The sequence below is a fragment of the Mugil cephalus genome, chromosome 1 (assembly GCF_022458985.1).
Source record: "Mugil cephalus isolate CIBA_MC_2020 chromosome 1, CIBA_Mcephalus_1.1, whole genome shotgun sequence".
Taxonomy (NCBI): Eukaryota; Metazoa; Chordata; class Actinopteri; order Mugiliformes; family Mugilidae; genus Mugil; species Mugil cephalus.
The window spans coordinates 40,833,940-40,849,006 of NC_061770.1; the positions used below are offsets into that span (position 1 = coordinate 40,833,940).

The window sequence follows — 15,067 nt, forward strand, 5'->3', positions numbered from 1 at the left end:
GGGAAGAAGAGGAAGATCTCTGGAGAGAGGTCTGCAACATGCAGTGATGACATCTCAAAGGTCCCCTCCCCCAAAAGGCTGAAGATGAGCACAGAAAAAGAGGAGAAAGACTACACAATGAGTCCAAGCTTCTCTATGGTCATCTCTCCTAACGATCTACGGCTGAAACTTCTAAAGAGGAAAGCTTTCAGATCACAGAGAGCTCGACGACATGCCGAGAAAGAAACAGAGAAAGGAGGACGAGAATGTAACTAAGATCTGGATCATTGGGTCTAGTTACATTAAACGAGCAGAGGAGCCAGCGCGTGAAATGTTTGGAGAGAACTTTGGACTAAACGCCAAAGTTCAGTGGTTTGGAAAAGGAGGCATGCGCTGGAGTGAAGTCCTTCCTCGTTTTTACACTGAACTGTCCACACAGAGTCCCCCTGACATCCTGGTCGTCCACGCCGGAGGCAACAATCTGGGGCTCACATCTGCCAGAGAACTGACTTCACAAATGACAGGAGATTTGATGCAGCTCCACCAAGAGTTCCCCTCAATGACAATTGCGTATTCCTGCATCAATCAACGTCAGTCGTGGAGATACGGAGAGCCAAAATGGATCGACAACAACAGGAAGGCCATCAACAGAGCCATGAGAGAGGCTGTCAGCTCCTTTAATGGTGAAGTCATCAAACATCCTCTCCTGAGATACTTGGACGACTCAGTATTTCTACCAGACAAAGTGCACTTCACCAGAAAAGGAAACGAAATCTTTCTGACCAGCGTACGCAACGTCATTAAGAAGATCCTCCAGTAAAGAGGACACAAATAAATAAAAATTAAACAAACAACAAACATGCATACCGCATAATTACTTAAAAATATGTTTTTAAAATTGTTTATTTAGTAACTGTGCTTTGTTCTTTTCAGAAGAAAATAATTTACAGATCCTTGAAATGACTTAAAACTTTTCTTGTACTCTTAAAGATATTGAATAACAGAAGGACCTTAAGACTGTCCAAGTTTCTAATGTTTATTGATTAAGCCCAGTGAAGTCAATTTATTTTATTTACTATTTTTGTTAGTTTTGATCATATATCGTTCCTGCTGCTACTGCTAACTGATGCCCATTTGTTGTTAAACAATCTTCAATAATAATAATAAAAATGAGAAGTTAATCACCACTTGAGCCCTAAAATATGGTGGAAGTCATATGTCATACATTTACACATAATTCTTATTTTTTTTGGCAGTTAGATCTTATCCGTATAATTGACTACTTAATTGACAAGTTTATATATGTACTTTAAAACTCAGAAGTTAGAAGTCTACACTAATCACTACATTATAATTGTAACGTTTTATGGATTTAACATTATTATCAACCTTATGAATACAAATGTGAATATTATGTTTGTGTGGTGGTGGTGGTAGGGGGCTTCACTGTCACACACACTGACAATAGGACTGAAAAATAACTAAGATTGAATAAAATGAATCCTCAAGTGAAGGGAAAGTGAACTCACAGGAACAACTGCAGTCCAAACAGTAAATCCAAGGAGAACATGAAAAGTTACAGAACAATATTGCATTTGTTGTGAAATCTGAATTAAAAGCCTAGCAGAGGATGGTTTCGATCCATCGACCTCTGGGTTATGGGCCCAGCACGCTTCCGCTGCGCCACTCTGCTAGAAAGCACCCCAGATGGGACTTGAACCCACAATCCCTGGCTTAGGAGGCCAGTGCCTTATCCATTAGGCCACTGAGGCTCTGTAATGTTAGCTTTAAGAGACAAAAATTGTGACGATTAAAATGTATAAATCATAGTAAATGCTCCTTGTATAGACATATACATCAATCGAATCCATCCAAAAAAAAAATCTACCTGTAGGGCTTATGAAAAGGTACAGTAGTGCACAATTACACTCTTCCACCACATCAATTTACTATCATGATTACTCTCCATCAATGGATTCTGCTGCTGCTTAGATTTCTCTAAGTCATGACCTGTTTGGTTATTTTATTCTCTTCTAATTTGAGTCATTTTAGATGATTTGTGGATTTGAACAGGGCCCCCTTGTCTTCAGAACCTCACTAATGTTAAATGAAAAATGTCGGGAATTTATAAGGATGGACAAAATGCTTGGTGTTCAAGTGGTAACATAAGCCAAAAGTCATGAGAACTCTGTTGATGTCTAGAAACAGTTTAGCAGGTTAACAAATGGCTCAACTTAATGTAGGAAACGTAAAGATGGTTGAGAATATCAACATTTTCCATTTTATAAAAGTGCGAAGAAAACGGTTCTGTCATTTTTGATTATGTCAACCACGCCATAACTCACAAACTTAAACGCCTCTGAAACGTTCGACTCATGAGGCAGAGAAAATTTCAAGGGGGCGCCGTTCATACTTGTGTACATGGACACCATGACGCCATTTGCAGTCAGCATTAAGGAGGTGTAATTGAGAAATGCTTGTTGGCGTTCTCTTTGCCTCTATGATTTTTGGCCTGATACTGATAACACGCCCTGAACACCAGCCATGTTGTGTTCAAGTCCATTTGAAGGTTTCCTCCATAAACCAGCCAATCACATATCACACACTGTGGGCGGGGCCTAGATTGCCCTGTTGCTAGGCAACATCTTCAAAGCCAAATGCTAAACTCTTTGATACTTGAAAACATTCCAGAACACAACAAACTCAGTTACCAGAAGTCAGTCGATCGGTAAACATTTGTTAGTGCACGCACAATTCAAGTTACGTTTCTTCAACTCTTCAGCATTCTTCAACAGTGTTTGTTTGGAAACACTTTGGAGAAACATCTCTGAACTCAGTTTGGAGCTACAAGCTTTAAGTTCTCAGATATAAACATGTCTGACAACCTCCAAGTCTTCAGAGGAACCTGGCTCTCCTCCACGTCTTCAATCTCCATCGAAGGCGTAAACCAGAGGTCCTTTCAGGAGCTGCCCTCAGGAGACCAAGCATCCACCAGCTTCTACAGTGGAGCCCAAAATCTACAGAACCTGCCGTCATCGTTTCAAGAGGATACATCTGACAAGACCCCCTACAAGCCTCTTCTGAACAGAAAGATGGTAGACTACAATTCTGCACAGAGACGTGACAGAAGCTCTTTCCAAGTTGGGAAGAAGAGGAAGATTTCTGGAGAGAGGTCTGCAACATGCAGTGATGACATCTCAAAGGTCCCCTCCCCCAAAAGGCTGAAGATGAGCACAGACAAAGAGGAGAAAGACTACACAATGAGTCCAAGCTTCTCTAAAGTCATCTCTCCTAACGATCTACGGCTGAAACTTCTAAAGAGGAAAGCTTTCAGATCACAGAGTGACGACATGCCGAGAAAGAAACAGAGAAAGGAGGACGAGAATGTAACTAAGATCTGGATCATTGGGTCTAGTTACATTAAACGAGCAGAGGAGCCAGCGCGTGAAATGTTTGGAGAGAACTTTGGACTAAACGCCAAAGTTCAGTGGTTTGGAAAAGGAGGCATGCGCTGGAGTGAAGTCCTTCCTCGTTTTTACACTCAACTGTCCACACAGAGTCCCCCTGACATCCTGGTCGTCCACGCCGGAGGCAACAATCTGGGGCTCACATCCGCCAGAGAACTGACTTCACAAATGACAGGAGATTTGATGCAGCTCCACCAAGAGTTCCCCTCAATGACAATTGCGTATTCCTGCATCAATCAACGTCAGTCGTGGAGATACGGAGAGCCAAAATGGATCGACAACGACAGGAAGGCCATCAACAGAGCCATGAGAGAGGCTGTCGGCTCCTTTAATGGTGAAGTCATCGAACATCCTCTCCTGAGATACTTGGACGACTCAGTATTTCTACCAGACAAAGTGCACTTCACCAGAAAAGGAAACAAAATCTTTCTGACCAGCGTACGCAACGTCATTAAGAAGATCCTCCAGTAAAGAGGACATGGCGACAGAAAAAATAAATAAAAATGAAACAAACAATAACAATAAACATGCATAGCGTATAATTATTTTTCTTTTAAGTTGGACACTGTATTTTGCTCTTTTCAGAAGAAAATCATTTATATGATCTTGTCCTTCACTCTGAGACCATCCAAGATACAGGTTTGGGACAGATTTTAGACTTTTTTCTTTCCTTTTATATTTAATCAAAAAGTCTCACATCACACAACTTCAGCACTGGGATGCATAAAGACTCAAAGACTGTGAATAAAAGAAGTCTGTATCTCACCTTTCGGAGAAAACATGTGGTATCTTTAGAAAAAATAGTTTTTATTCAAAGCAAAACTCAAGTCAATAAATACAAAACAACAAACATGAAATAAAACAGCCCCAGACATTAACAATTACCTTATAGACAATGGTGGACAAAAGTTTTCAAACACCCCTATGCATTTGTGAAATAAATTGTAATTTCTTTTAGTACAGTCATGACGAATTATGAAACGATAAAAATGAAATGGCTCCATAAAAATACATAAGACAGGTCTTACAGTGGCCAACTCAGTCCCCACACGAGTCCCATTGAAAATCTGTGGTGGATTATCAAAAGGTCTGTTTCTTAGCGCAAACCGAAGAATTTATAAGAATTAAAAGTTGTAGTTCACGAAGAATGGGACAAGTTTACCACTCAACCGTGCGAAAGGCTTGCGGAGAAAATGCCTGCCAGGATTAGAGCTCTGCTGCTGCTAATGGCAGGAGTACTGAATATTAGTTTGACGAAGTGATGGTTTATTTATTTTTTTGTTTTGAACACATTCTCCGTTATTTATTGACTTTGATACTGACAATGTTGATAACTGACATATTGAAACAGTATTTAGTTTTATAGTTTTTCTTGTAAACAATGAACAAAATAAGTATCATTTGTATTGGTTTGTGTCTGTCTAATTCAGCCACACCTTTTGAAACACAAAAAAAGATTTTCCCACAAATATTTCATGATAATATTTAAGATTGTTTAAAATGTTAAGCGTGTCCAAAAACCTTTTTCCGCCACTGTACATAAAAGACACCTCTTAGTTTCGGAGAGGGACAAAATCAAATATCAAATCACATATTTTTTTTTTTAAAAAAATGTCAAAAGGGCAGTTTGTACACAGTAAACCAGCAGAGCTTTAAAAGGATTGTGATAAAAAGGGTCAGGTCCTGACGTTTGATAAAGGAGGCAGGGAAAGCATTAGCTTTGCTACATGCAGTTAGCCTAGCCTTGTTGCTAAACCAAGCCCTGGAAAAAGACCGAGTGTACTGTCTCCCTCTGTCTTTGGACTCCTGATTAACTGCGATGATCAGGTCCAAGCTCTTTCACGTCGAGCTTCTCCTCTCAAAAGGTATTGTTTTAGGTGACTTCACATTATTTAATTTCTCTTTCTCCATTTTCCATCTCTGTCCGATCATCTCCAACTCCCGCGGCTCGACCTGTTACATCAGCCTGACTTTATGACAGACGGCTCTGACGTCAGCCCCATGGCGGGAGGGTGGTGGTATGCAAATCAAGCTGAATTCATCTCTGGGCGACTTGGAGAGGTTACTGCGCATGTACAACTTTTAACGAGAGTCTATGGGCAAAGATTTTTGCGCCCCAGGGCGGAAATACGTCACCAATCAAACAACGATAGATAGATGGATAGATGGATAACTTTATTCATTCCTGAAGGGAAATTAGGTTGTCATAACAGTCCGGTATTTGAATACAATAAGATACAATAGAATAAAATACTGAGGTATCAAAATAAAAGCCAAATTAAAAACAAGGACGTAGGGCAAGGACGCTTAAAAACACAAAATACATAGGTAGATAAGGTGCAGTGGCATCATTAACAATAAAATATTTATCCTGCACATCTAAAAATATATATACATATATTTCGAAATATTTTTTATTTTATTATTTTATTTTTATTTAACTTTTTTTATGTCTTATTCAAGGTAATGAGTTGAGTGTTGAATGGTGGGACTGTGCCTTAGCGCCCTCTATTGGGCAACCGATTGATTTCTGTTTTTGTGATTAGTACTGGAGTGGATTACAAGATTTATGTAAAAAAAAAAAATAATAATAATAATAATATGTGCTGTTTTAGTGCGTTTTTAAAGAGGACACGTTTCTCCGTCAGTGGTCGCAACGTAATAATTTAGGTTATACCGTGTAAAAATGGAGCATTATGGGATTTGAGTTTGAAATATCACAATGTGCTAAAAAAAAAAAAATACACACCAAATTGCCAAATACAATAGCCAAAAGCGTAACTACCACGAAGTTATACAAAAATAAAATAAAAAGAAAAGAGGGCAAACTCCTGTAACCGGAAGTAGATGTTAAAAACATCCGGGTCAGCATTGAAAAAAAATTGGCGGTTCGCGTGTTGGTTGTTGTGTTATTGGTTCCCGAGTAACTTTAGTTAACTTAATTTTAACAAATGTGAACCTAAACGTAGCTGCAACTCAGTCTGCTCTTGTAACACAACGTATCTGTATTTCTTGTCACGTATGTTCTGTTTCGTTAAATGTATATCGGCGAACTCAAATCAAGTTGGAGAGTTATCGTGCGGTTAGATAGCAGGGAGGAGGCTAGTCCTTAGTCTGCGACCTGTTTCCCGTTGAGAGACGAGACACCACCGGGCGACGGGGTTTGTTCTTCTTGGGAGTAATGGCAAACCCGACGTTAATGCAGAAGGAAAATGGACGATATCTGTGGTTTGCGCTTCTCGGGCTGGGATTTCAACCCGACATCCACACGTCGGCGGTCGCCGGCAAAACCAACGTTAACGTCAAACACATCAACCTGGGAGCGTGAGTCTGGATAGATACGTTAACTTTTTCTTTTTTTTTTTCCTTTTTTTGACATTTCAAACCATAACATTTGATTCTGACTAAAGTTTATTTCACACCCAATAGGAATATGTTCGACAAGCCCAACAAAGATGCCTTTCACATAGTTATCCATTTCCTGTTGGAGAAGCTCAGCCCGACTCGATTTCATGAAGCTTACAGGTGAAGGCCCTTTGTTGCTACTTCACTATAAACACGGTTCATGTTTGAATGTAGTTGCTGCTGCACATTCATCCCTTTTTCTTTTTATTTTTTTATTCGGATCAGGTACTGCTGGCCCGTTTTGAACCACAAAGCAGATGCAGAGTTCCGCAAAATTACCTGCATTTGGCTGCGAGAGATAATGGTGAGATTTTTAGTGCCAGCTGTAATTCTCACATGATGTTATTATCAATTCAGGTCAACTTTATTGTTATGACATGTGCAACACAATACAGGATTGAAATTACCTTCCTAAAAAGCTTATGGTGCAGCAACTGAACAAAAAAACAAAATGTGCAAATGTTGAGAATATATAATATATAAAAATATATCCAGTATGCACAAAGTAGAGCGAAAAGACCTATGTCACATGGTGCATCACAATATACATAATGTGGCTGATGCAGCCCTTAGTTGAATATTGCAATAAATGGGTGGAGTGAATATACAGGACGGACTCACCATATATTTGTGAAACATTGCATTAATAAATCATTCTTTTTGTACAATCACGGACAAAATACTAAACAAATCCCAAAACAGCCATTTAAAACTTAAAGTTCTATAAAAAATACTTAAGACATTTTGAGTATTGGGTCATTTTGATACCAGGGATCCACTAATGAAGGCTGTGCTTTTTATAAAGCCAGTACATTTGAAAGTTCTTCAGAGACAAAAATGGCTAAAACAAGGAACTTCACACAGGAAACATGCCTGAAGATGAAGCTTGTCAGTCAGGAAGTTTATTGGTAGATGCCTGTCATTCCCATCTCCACATTTCCTGTCTAGGGGTGGGAAAAAATATTGATATGGCAATATATTGCAATATTTTTTCTTCTGATACAGTATTGATTTTGAATATCTTAATATACATTTTAAAGAAAAAGTCATGTTTTGGGCTGATCGTGAATGACTTCCACACCTCCTCCACCAATCTTTCTGTACAAGTGCAATAAACTGGAAATTGATCATTTGGATTAATAGTTTTTTTGACTCAATTTGTCCAGTGAGTTATCACTGTCATCTGATGTACATATATACGTATGTATAAGCTACATTTAAAATTTCTTGAACTATGTAGGATATTGCAGTATATCGCAATATCATAATATCACAATTATGTATCATATCATGACTCAAGTATTGTGATATGTATCGTGTCGTGAAGTCCTTGCTGATACTGTCTCGTAGTTTACGCTCCATGGCTAAAGCTGCAAGGCTAAAGTTAACATGCCGTAGATGTGAAGGTAGATGTCATTTAATATAGTCCACTGTGTAATTTCTCTCGGGTGTCTGTGCAGGATGAAGCCGGAAACACAGGATCCAAAGCGGTGGCGTCATTGTTTCTCTCACCCGGAGGCCCCAAATTCACCAGCTTAATGCTGAATTTGGCCATTCACGTCATGCATCAGAAAATGAAGACATTCACCACAGGTAAGGCCTGATGGATAATTGTATTCACATATCTAGTTTCCATGTAGTAGGCAAAACTCCATCACATAATCTTGAGTATTTACGTCGTCAGATGGCAGCTGGGTTCCTGAGGCTGCAGCGATTCCCGCCTGCACCTCGGACATGGCGGTCAAGAGGCTCAGTCTGATCCATAAAAGGTTTTTGAAAGCTGCACAGGATCAGGATCGTTTCCTCCAGGAATACCAGAGACGAGCCCAGTAAGTCGCACACGTACAGCAGTAGCAAAGCGGTTACAGCTAAATGTAGTAAGCCTTTGTCGTAATAGTTCATTAAGGGCTGCTCACAATGAAACATGCATAAGAAACATGTATAAATTTAAACAATCTTGGAAGATTAGAACATTTAACTTTAATATGACCCCACAAATGGAGATTCGCATACTTTTCAGAGTTGAATGAACTGTCGGCTGCTTCCTCTCTGGCCACGATCAACATTTGGATGTTGCCTGGTAACAACTTATCTCAGGCTTTAAACAAAATCCGACCCATTTTGAATTTAACTAGGTCCCACAACTTTAAATTGGAGAATTTTAATAACAAAGAATTTGTATGAGCAAGGTACCCAGCATGATGAACCATCTTTATGACTTTTTTTTTTTGTTAAGTGCTTTTATACGTATTTCCCTATACCTCAACAAGATATTATGTTCTTGTGTGGTAATGTCAATAAGTATTAATTGAGATATTTTCCTATTTCTTTGTCCTTGGTGTTGCACGTTTCATCCGTAACAACTCACTGTTGAAGCAGCAGTTTAACGAGGCTGGTTGGTAGGAGCGATCAGCCTGCCTCTCACATTAGAGCACAGGTGAAACAGATTATCTTAGCGATGTCTCATGCTCATCAAGTGTTGTAGAAAGTGATTAATGTGAGTTGGCCTGTGCAGTCCCAGCACTCTCTGTAGGCTCAGTCCACCAGCAGGTAACACAATGTAGTTTAGTTGAGTAGCTTTGTATTTTAAGTATGGATTTGTTGTAGAAGAGTTTGTTTGCTTTGTATTTTTCTTTGCACCTGGATGTTGCTTTCTACCATTTATTTTCTTCTGTGAAGGCATCTGGTGAATTCTATGAGGGACATCAATGCAGAGGGTGCCAAGTATGATGAGCTTCTTGCGTATGTATCGCCTTTATTTTTAACCTTTTCACATTTCAACCTTAAGTTGTTCGACACACTGAACAAATGCATCTGTCTGCTCTCAGGAATCTTGATGCTGGTTCCGCAGAGGACGACGCTGCAACAGCTGAGAAGGCCAGAAAGGTGCAAAACATAAAGCATGATCTGTAGGAAAAACAAATCTGTTCATACGAACAGTAAGTAGAGTAGTGGTTCTTACTAAATAAGAGTAAGTAACTAAGCATGCTTTGTTGCTCTAAGGTGCGGTCGTTATGGTCGGCCATTGAGGACATGCTGTCGACTATCAAAGACGGCCGGTGTTCAGTGGAAAGCGTTTTGAAGGGGGACGTTGATCAGTTCGTCCTGGATGGGACAGACAGAGTCCTAACAATTCCACGTTGTCTGCTGCAAAGAATCGAGCAGCTCCCACATCAGGTAAGAGTGAAGATGGGTCCGTTTGTTCCACTGCTTCTCAATATTTCTTACATGTTGAATTGAATTCAGTTAGTTTTTTTCATTTCTTTTACATCAGCTAAGCTCGGGGAAAGTGTATGAGGACGGCCAGCTGAACATCCTCAGTGTGATGGAGCTAATGAACCACTCGTTGCAACTCCTGAGGGAGGAGCGACGTCGGGCGTCTCGTGGCCCCAACCCTCAGCCCAGCTCGCGGCTGCTGCAGGAGAAGTGCGATCAGATGGCCCGTGCACTGCAGAACCTCAATCTCCTCAGGTAAACGCCAAGCTGCACCGCGAATTTAATGGGGTGCTTCTCTGATCTGTGTATCTAAACTACCAGCTGCTTGTGGTCCCATCAGGGAGAAGGTTTCTAAGGAAGAAGTTCCTGAGGTCAGGAGTGCCATTAGGAAGTTGGAGGCAGAGTGGGACAAGAAGTGGATGGACACTCTGAAAGACACACCTCTAGTCTCTTTCCTGAATGAAGATCCGGTGGGTTTTCTGTGGGATTTGTGCTTTTCGTATAGCTCCCATGTATTTTAAATGAAGCTAAATTTGTGAAGTTGTACGGTGACAGAGAATACAGTTTACTATCATTTTGATTTGATCCATCTTGATTTCTTTTCGATTTCAGGTTCTTGGCTTCCTCTCACCGATGGCTCCGTTGTCATTTGAACCAGCAGCCTGTCACAAAAGCAGCATCTTCTCCAAATACCCCGCTAAACTACTTGGTGAGCAGAATCTGATGACATCGCAGTCCATGTATGATACTGGAAAGTTTCTTTTTGTTTCTAATTGTAGTTTGTTGTTGTTGTTTCCAGAGGAGAAACCTGCAGAGAGGAGGAAATCGCAGGAAGATGTGCACCTTATTTATTCCAACCTCAAAACGTAATCCCACTTTTATTTAAATAGTTGTGTTGTGTTAGGTTGTGCTGGGAGGCAGATACCTGGACAGTCCTAAGCAGTGCTCTGTCCGTCACTAGTCCTCCCTATAGCATCCCTGCTCTCTGATGACCGTGGCGAATTGAGAGAAATCGCCACGGACAGATACGGAGCAGACACGATTAAAGTTACCTTGCATGAACTCGTCCATTCAGTCCAACTGAAGACAGGTGCAGGGCAATGTGCCGTCTTTCCCTGGGGATTAGCAGTGATCCGAGGCCACATAGCCGGCTGTTAATAGCCACGGAAAAGTAGCTTTTACTGTAACTGAACTAAATGTCACTGGCAGAAAATAATGACTTGGAAATGCACTTTGCTGGATGTGTTTCTAATAACGTGTTTTGTCTTTTTTTAAAAACAGGCCCTGTCCTGCAACAGTTGAGAGGGCTGAGAGTCCCGTTGTCACCGAAGCATTGCGAGCAAATACGTCTCTGGACTGGCTTTTAGACACTCCTCCATCCCCTCCTCAAAAGGCTTCACCTGCACCCGCACTTGAGGCAAGTGTTGTATTCGACCTAACTTTTCCACCTTTTAGCTTCTATACATGAGCTCCTGTAATAGACGGTATTTAACAAACCTGTGCTTGTTGTTTTTAGGCCAGTGTGAGGAAGACGACTCATCAGAAGGTTGCAGCCGTGAAGACCAAGACTCAGATACTGGACATGGAATATGAGAACCTCGCTGAACAGGTACAGTTCTCACACTTACACAAATGTCAAAGCTTTTAAGCCTTGGACTTATAAATACTGGTAGACCTATTTTAAAACAGACTGACCTGTGTTTGTGTTAGTTTGCAGAGGCTGTTACGACGACCAGTCCTTCAGAGGGCAGAGAGAAAGGTTTGGATTTGGAGGGACTTCTCTGCACTCTGCAGCGAGACCCCTTCTCTGCTAGGAAACAGCTGCCACGTACACCTGAGAGCCTGAGTAAGTTACCTGTGTTGGACTATAATTCTTCAACTGTTTGTATGAACCCTCCATAAAATGATCTTGCCCCAAAACATTCATCACATTTTTGACATGTGCAAAGTGGTTCTGCTCATTGAGGAGCTTTACTTTTAATAAATGGAAGCAAATGACCTGGACAGATGCTTTGTTTTCATTTTTTGATTTGAAGTTTATTTCGAATATGAAGACAAAAAAATGCATAATATTAAATAAGACAAAACATTTAAACATAAGACACACGTATATATTTTAAAAGGAGTGGGAAGAAACCTTATAAACTCAAACTAATTCTATGTATTTTGGGATGTATTTACTACATGATCAGACTTTGCTTTTATTGATATGAACCATTTTCCTCAATTTAGCTTTAGGTGTAGATTAATGTTGCCAGAACATTGCTGACTAAATAACGGCGAAAGAAAGGCAAATATTTGTAAGAGTCACAACTTTAGTGCAAAAGTAAAAATTAGTTTGCATTATTCACTTTAACTTTGTCTTGAGAGTCTACGTACAAATATTCCTCGTATACGCTGTGCTTTTGTTAAAGCCGGAGGTTACTTTGAAGATGTGACCTGATAATTATAGTAAAAAAAAAAGCCTTCTGATAAGTTTTTATATTCATCCCCATAACACTTAGTACTAGCCAACACCTCACTCGTCCCTGTACCTCTTGAAAATAGTGTCTTTGTTCCTCATTTTAAGCCGTTTCAGGTTTGAACATTGCTTTAACTCCGTGCTGAACCTGTTCCATATTCTCACACCGACTGAAACGCAAACTTTTCCTGGTCGTACAAATTAATTTATTGGTAATACATTACTTTTAGCCTTGAACATTATTGGAGCTGTTTGATATTCCACAATGTCTGTAAATTGGACTGTAGGAGTAATGAGTTTGTGTGCTCCTCATAGCCAACCCTGTTTGTCTCCTTTTCTGTAGCAACTCGTTACCTTCATGTGTCTCCTTCCTGGAGTCTCGTCACCAAATGTTTAGCGCAGTGCATTAGCAGAATGGCATCCATGTAAACCTAGTAGGTTGTCTTTCTTTAATATTTACTTTGAGTTAACCTTTCTCCTCTTTCCTGTTTATTCAAGTTAAGGATGTGAAAAGCTCCTGGAGAAAGGCGGTGCAAGAAGACGAAGCTAAAAAGCATCAGCGCGCAGAGTTCAACAGCAGCGTAACGAGACGACTGAGCCCCCTCAACGAGTCCTACAATGTGTTGCCGAGCCCCGACGCTCCCTCCCAAACCACCACTCCTCCCGTCACCAGCCTCAGCAGCCCACCTGCCAGCCAGCAAGGGGGCTTACCCAAGTCCACTCTCCTGTGGGACACCTTCAACATGGAGGCTCTCGACGACTCCAGCGGCACAGGAAGCAGCGCGGTCCAGTTCAACCTCAACCAGGAAACTCTTCCCGAACTGTCGAGCTGCGACAGCCTGCTGAGCCTCGACGACGAAGCTGCGGACGTGAAGAGTGAGGACGAGGAGCTGCTCCTCCCTTCGTTGAAGATGGAGGTGAGCCAGACGCCGATATCCACGCGTCGTCACCTGGCTGAGATCCAACAAGCGTACAACGACGGCTCCTTTATGGGAGACGTAAGGACACCTGAGTGCCTTCTGTCGGATTACTCGGTTTCTGGTTTGGACAGAGACTACACAAGATCAATGGAAACCACCGACAAGGTCTTCTCCCTGGACCTGGACGCTCTGGAGACACAGTTCCCCCAAAAGAAACAGGAGTACAGCCTCCCCCCACTCATTTCATTCTCCCCAATCGATGACATGAAGTGTTAGCCACACTGAGAGGACCCAGCCTTCACGTTTACGTTTTGATTTACATTAATATTGTAACATTAACTCCTTAACAAATAATAAAAAAATTCAAAATGGTGGATAACTTTATTCTTTTTTTGTGTAAATAAACTCTTGTCAAGAACTTGAATTAACTTTAAATGTTGAAACTATTTAGACTGAAGCTATGAAAATGCTTGTGTGCGTTTTTTCCAGTATAATATGTACAATGCACTATGTAGTTCCTGGCCACAATGTTGTAACAAGATTTGGAGATTTACTTTAATTTTAAAGTAGAAGTGAATGTACTGAAGGGTACGAAATCTTATCTGGAGCCGAGTGGTGGGACGTCTGATCATTTTTTTGTTTTTTTTAACCTTTTACACACTGACTGGGTTTAATGCCTTGTTCTTATTGAGAGTGCAGCACATCATCGTTTGCCGACAGCACCTTTTTTTTTATTTTAACTGATGTTACTACTCCCGTTTACCAGAAGGGGGCGTCAGAAACTGGGCAAACCTTTTGTAAAATAGCCAAGTCAAGGTGGCAGTTTAAAACTCTCAAAGCAGGAAGTCAAAACATTTTTTCCTTCATATTAAACAGGGAAATGTGCCTTTTGGATTTTTCGCCTTGTGGTTTGCAACTAATTGTTTTTCCATTTGGTTGTAGTTCTGAGTGTTCTTCCAAGTAAACCAGGAGAAACCACTAAACGGAAATAAACATTGCCCGTATTGTCTTTTGATCGGCGCATGACAGTTTTTGTAAAGACTTTGTTCTTAGTAAGAATAAGCATTAACAGCTGGGATGAATTTAAGAGAAATGTAGCTGATTTTTAACATCTATAGTGTTGTAACTTAAATGTACATGTTCTGTTTGTATAAATAAAACAATTTGATGGAAAAATGCAGATGTGTTATATCTAAGATTAAGAAAACTTTAAGTAAGGCACAAGTGATCAGCATGATGTGCAAATAAAGGAACAAAGTATATACAAAAAAGTCAAATATGCCATAAATGTAATACACTATATATATTTTAAACCCACATATATTTTATTTAACTTAATTTTATTTTCCTCAGTTATACATTGATACCTATATATACATATTGTGTGTTGTGTGGACTTAAAACTGCTTTTACTGTAGTACTTTTTTTTTCACTACTGCCTGCAGGTGCAACAATACATTTCAACGTACATTGTACTATGTATAACTGCGTGTGAGGACTCGGTGAATACCTTTATTGTGAATACAGCGGTACGTTCGTTCACCATGTTTTGAACGTGTGCTGACAGCTTCGCCTCTTCTGGGCGGTTCCAGTCTGAAAGAGACATCGATTCAGATATG

At 40.4% G+C, this 15,067-nt stretch overlaps 1 protein-coding gene and 2 non-coding genes across 3 annotated transcripts; 2 read left to right on the forward strand and 1 right to left on the reverse strand.

Annotated features, from left to right (window-relative positions):
• Positions 1-1,678: 1,678 nt before the first annotated feature.
• On the reverse strand, positions 1,679-1,751 carry trnar-ccu. The gene has a single exon. It is a non-coding gene; the product is annotated as a tRNA-Arg (tRNA).
• Positions 1,752-6,311: 4,560 nt separating this feature from the next.
• haus6 (HAUS augmin-like complex, subunit 6) lies at positions 6,312-14,463 on the forward strand. Its single transcript, XM_047573424.1, has 16 exons — positions 6,312-6,770; positions 6,876-6,971; positions 7,077-7,155; positions 8,312-8,444; positions 8,536-8,680; positions 9,531-9,593; positions 9,680-9,737; positions 9,855-10,028; positions 10,126-10,322; positions 10,408-10,537; positions 10,680-10,776; positions 10,867-10,933; positions 11,349-11,484; positions 11,584-11,676; positions 11,778-11,913; positions 13,027-14,463. The coding sequence occupies exons 1-16, from the start codon at positions 6,628-6,630 to the stop codon at positions 13,722-13,724; spliced, it is 2,445 nt and encodes an 814-aa protein (XP_047429380.1). The 5' UTR covers positions 6,312-6,627; the 3' UTR covers positions 13,725-14,463.
• LOC124999125 lies at positions 10,979-11,109 on the forward strand. The gene has a single exon (XR_007111151.1). It is a non-coding gene; the product is annotated as a small Cajal body-specific RNA 8 (non-coding RNA).
• Positions 14,464-15,067: the final 604 nt, after the last annotated feature.

Bases quoted from the DNA above. Each gene is read 5' to 3' on its own strand.
- haus6 (XM_047573424.1), top strand. From the start codon at position 6,628: ATGGCAAACCCGACGTTAATGCAGAAGGAAAATGGACGATATCTGTGG. The intron at 10,777-10,866 runs GTGAGCAGAATC...TGTTGTTTCCAG, and splicing joins ATACCCCGCTAAACTACTTG to AGGAGAAACCTGCAGAGAGG. The intron at 11,677-11,777 runs GTACAGTTCTCA...TGTTTGTGTTAG, and splicing joins ATGAGAACCTCGCTGAACAG to TTTGCAGAGGCTGTTACGAC.